Source organism: Arachis ipaensis, chromosome B03 (genome assembly GCF_000816755.2).
Source record: "Arachis ipaensis cultivar K30076 chromosome B03, Araip1.1, whole genome shotgun sequence".
Taxonomy (NCBI): Eukaryota; Viridiplantae; Streptophyta; class Magnoliopsida; order Fabales; family Fabaceae; genus Arachis; species Arachis ipaensis.
Genome location: NC_029787.2, coordinates 27,655,005 through 27,656,787, shown reverse-complemented (window position 1 = coordinate 27,656,787; position 1,783 = coordinate 27,655,005). Strand labels below are relative to the sequence as shown.

The 1,783-nt window shown below is 34.2% G+C and overlaps 1 protein-coding gene across 1 annotated transcript in view; it reads left to right on the top strand.

Moving 5' to 3' along the window:
- Nucleotides 1-802, top strand: part of LOC107630115 (UDP-glycosyltransferase 89B1) — a gene marked incomplete in the record, with an annotated part of 2,047 nt that extends 1,245 nt beyond the window's left edge. The window contains 1 exon segment of the mRNA XM_016333155.2: nucleotides 1-802. Coding sequence (XP_016188641.1) covers nucleotides 1-558 — 558 coding nt within the window.

The following is a 1,783-nucleotide window of genomic DNA, read 5'->3' as shown; positions in this document are numbered from 1 at the left end:
GTTCTTACGAGTGAGCAGATGGAGGTGCTGACGCAAGCATTGGAACTCAGCGGCGTCCGTTTCATATTGTCCGTGAAGGATCTTGACACGCGACACGTGGAACGGGACCACCGTAACGTTCTAAGTGGACTCGCGAATCGGGTGGGGAAGAGAGGGTTCATCATCCAGGGATGGGCCCCGCAGATGGTAATACTGAGTCACCGTGCCGTGGGCTCGTTCTTGACTCACTGCGGGTGGAACTCGACGCTGGAAGGAGTGGTCTCCGGTGTTGTGATGCTGACTTGGCCGATGGGTGCGGACCAGTACACTAATGCGAAGCTGTTGGTGGACCAGTTGGGCGTGGCGGTTCGAGCGGCGGAGGGGACGGAGAATGTTCCGGAACCGAGCGAGCTGGCGAGGAAGATAAAGTGGTCGTTGGAGAGAACTACAAAGGAGAGGGTAAGGGCTGAGGAGCTGAGAGGTAAGGCTTTGAGTGCGATCAATAAGGATGGGAGCTCCCAGGAACAGTTGGATAAGCTGGTGGAAAAGCTAAGTGAGATCAGGGTTGTTCAAGCGTGATGGGTAGAAATTAGAAAAATTTTATATATTGATGAACAAATTTGATATTATACTGCATGATGTTTGTTAAATCAATGCAACTAGGTATCCTCCTGATATTGAGCAATTGAAAAATCAATGTTTTATTTCCTTCGTTCACATAACTTAGTATTAATTCCATCTTTGTCAGATTTTCTTAGGTTTTTTTTGTTTTGATTACCAGAATTTACATGGTGGAAGCTTAATTTTCATATATACCTTACAAGTACTTGTATCAGCGTTTGAGGGCAAGATAACAGTGAAAGTTCACATACTATAACAATTATAATCAAATTCTTTATGTAGTAATCATAGACTTTATTTTTATTTGTTTTATCCTATTTTCACTCGTTACCCTCTAGTTTAGCTCTTTTTTCTATTGAATTTTGTTATGAACTATCAAAAATTGTTTTGGAGTACCTTGAAATATATATATGAATATGCATTATGCCAGGAATTTTTTTATTTTATATATAAAAAGATTATACTTTGAAAGTATGGTAAAAAACTAAAAATATATTTTTATTTTATAAAAAAATAGGTCACATTTTTAAAGTATATCAATAGTTTTACAACTAAGTAAGATTACCAAGTTCACATCTAGGAAAGCTTCTAAAAGCTTGGCACTAGGTTCCATGGTAGGCACGCCTTAAAAGTGCGGTGATGGGTTGATGACAATTGCCAGACTTTAAAAGCAGGGCAATAATAGGCCTCTATCAACAATACTAGAGTAAGACTCCCGTCCGGGACGGTAAATTAATAAAAATATCAAAATATATTTTAATAAATATTATATTATTTAAATGTTAATTTAAATTTTTGTAAACTAATGTTAAATTTAAAGGATGTTTTATTTAAAATATTTTATTGTTAGAGGATCAATTAGAATCATTAGAATCAATTTAGATCAATTAGCATTGTCTATATTTATATAGCATATCTGTACATTAATTTTGTATTTATTTTAATTAATCAACTTAGTTTTTTTATATGATATTTATTTTCTTTTTTTATTTTTAGTTATTGTTAAAGTTGTTTCTTTTTACTTTTTATCACATGTTCTAGTTAAGATATATTCTTTTTGAATTGTTGACATATATGCATTTTTTATTGTCTTTTTTTGTTTATCTTTTTTTTTTTGGATTCGTTAACTTTTTTTTCTCCTTAATCTTTTTATTAGTATATCATTTAGGTATCATGATATTAC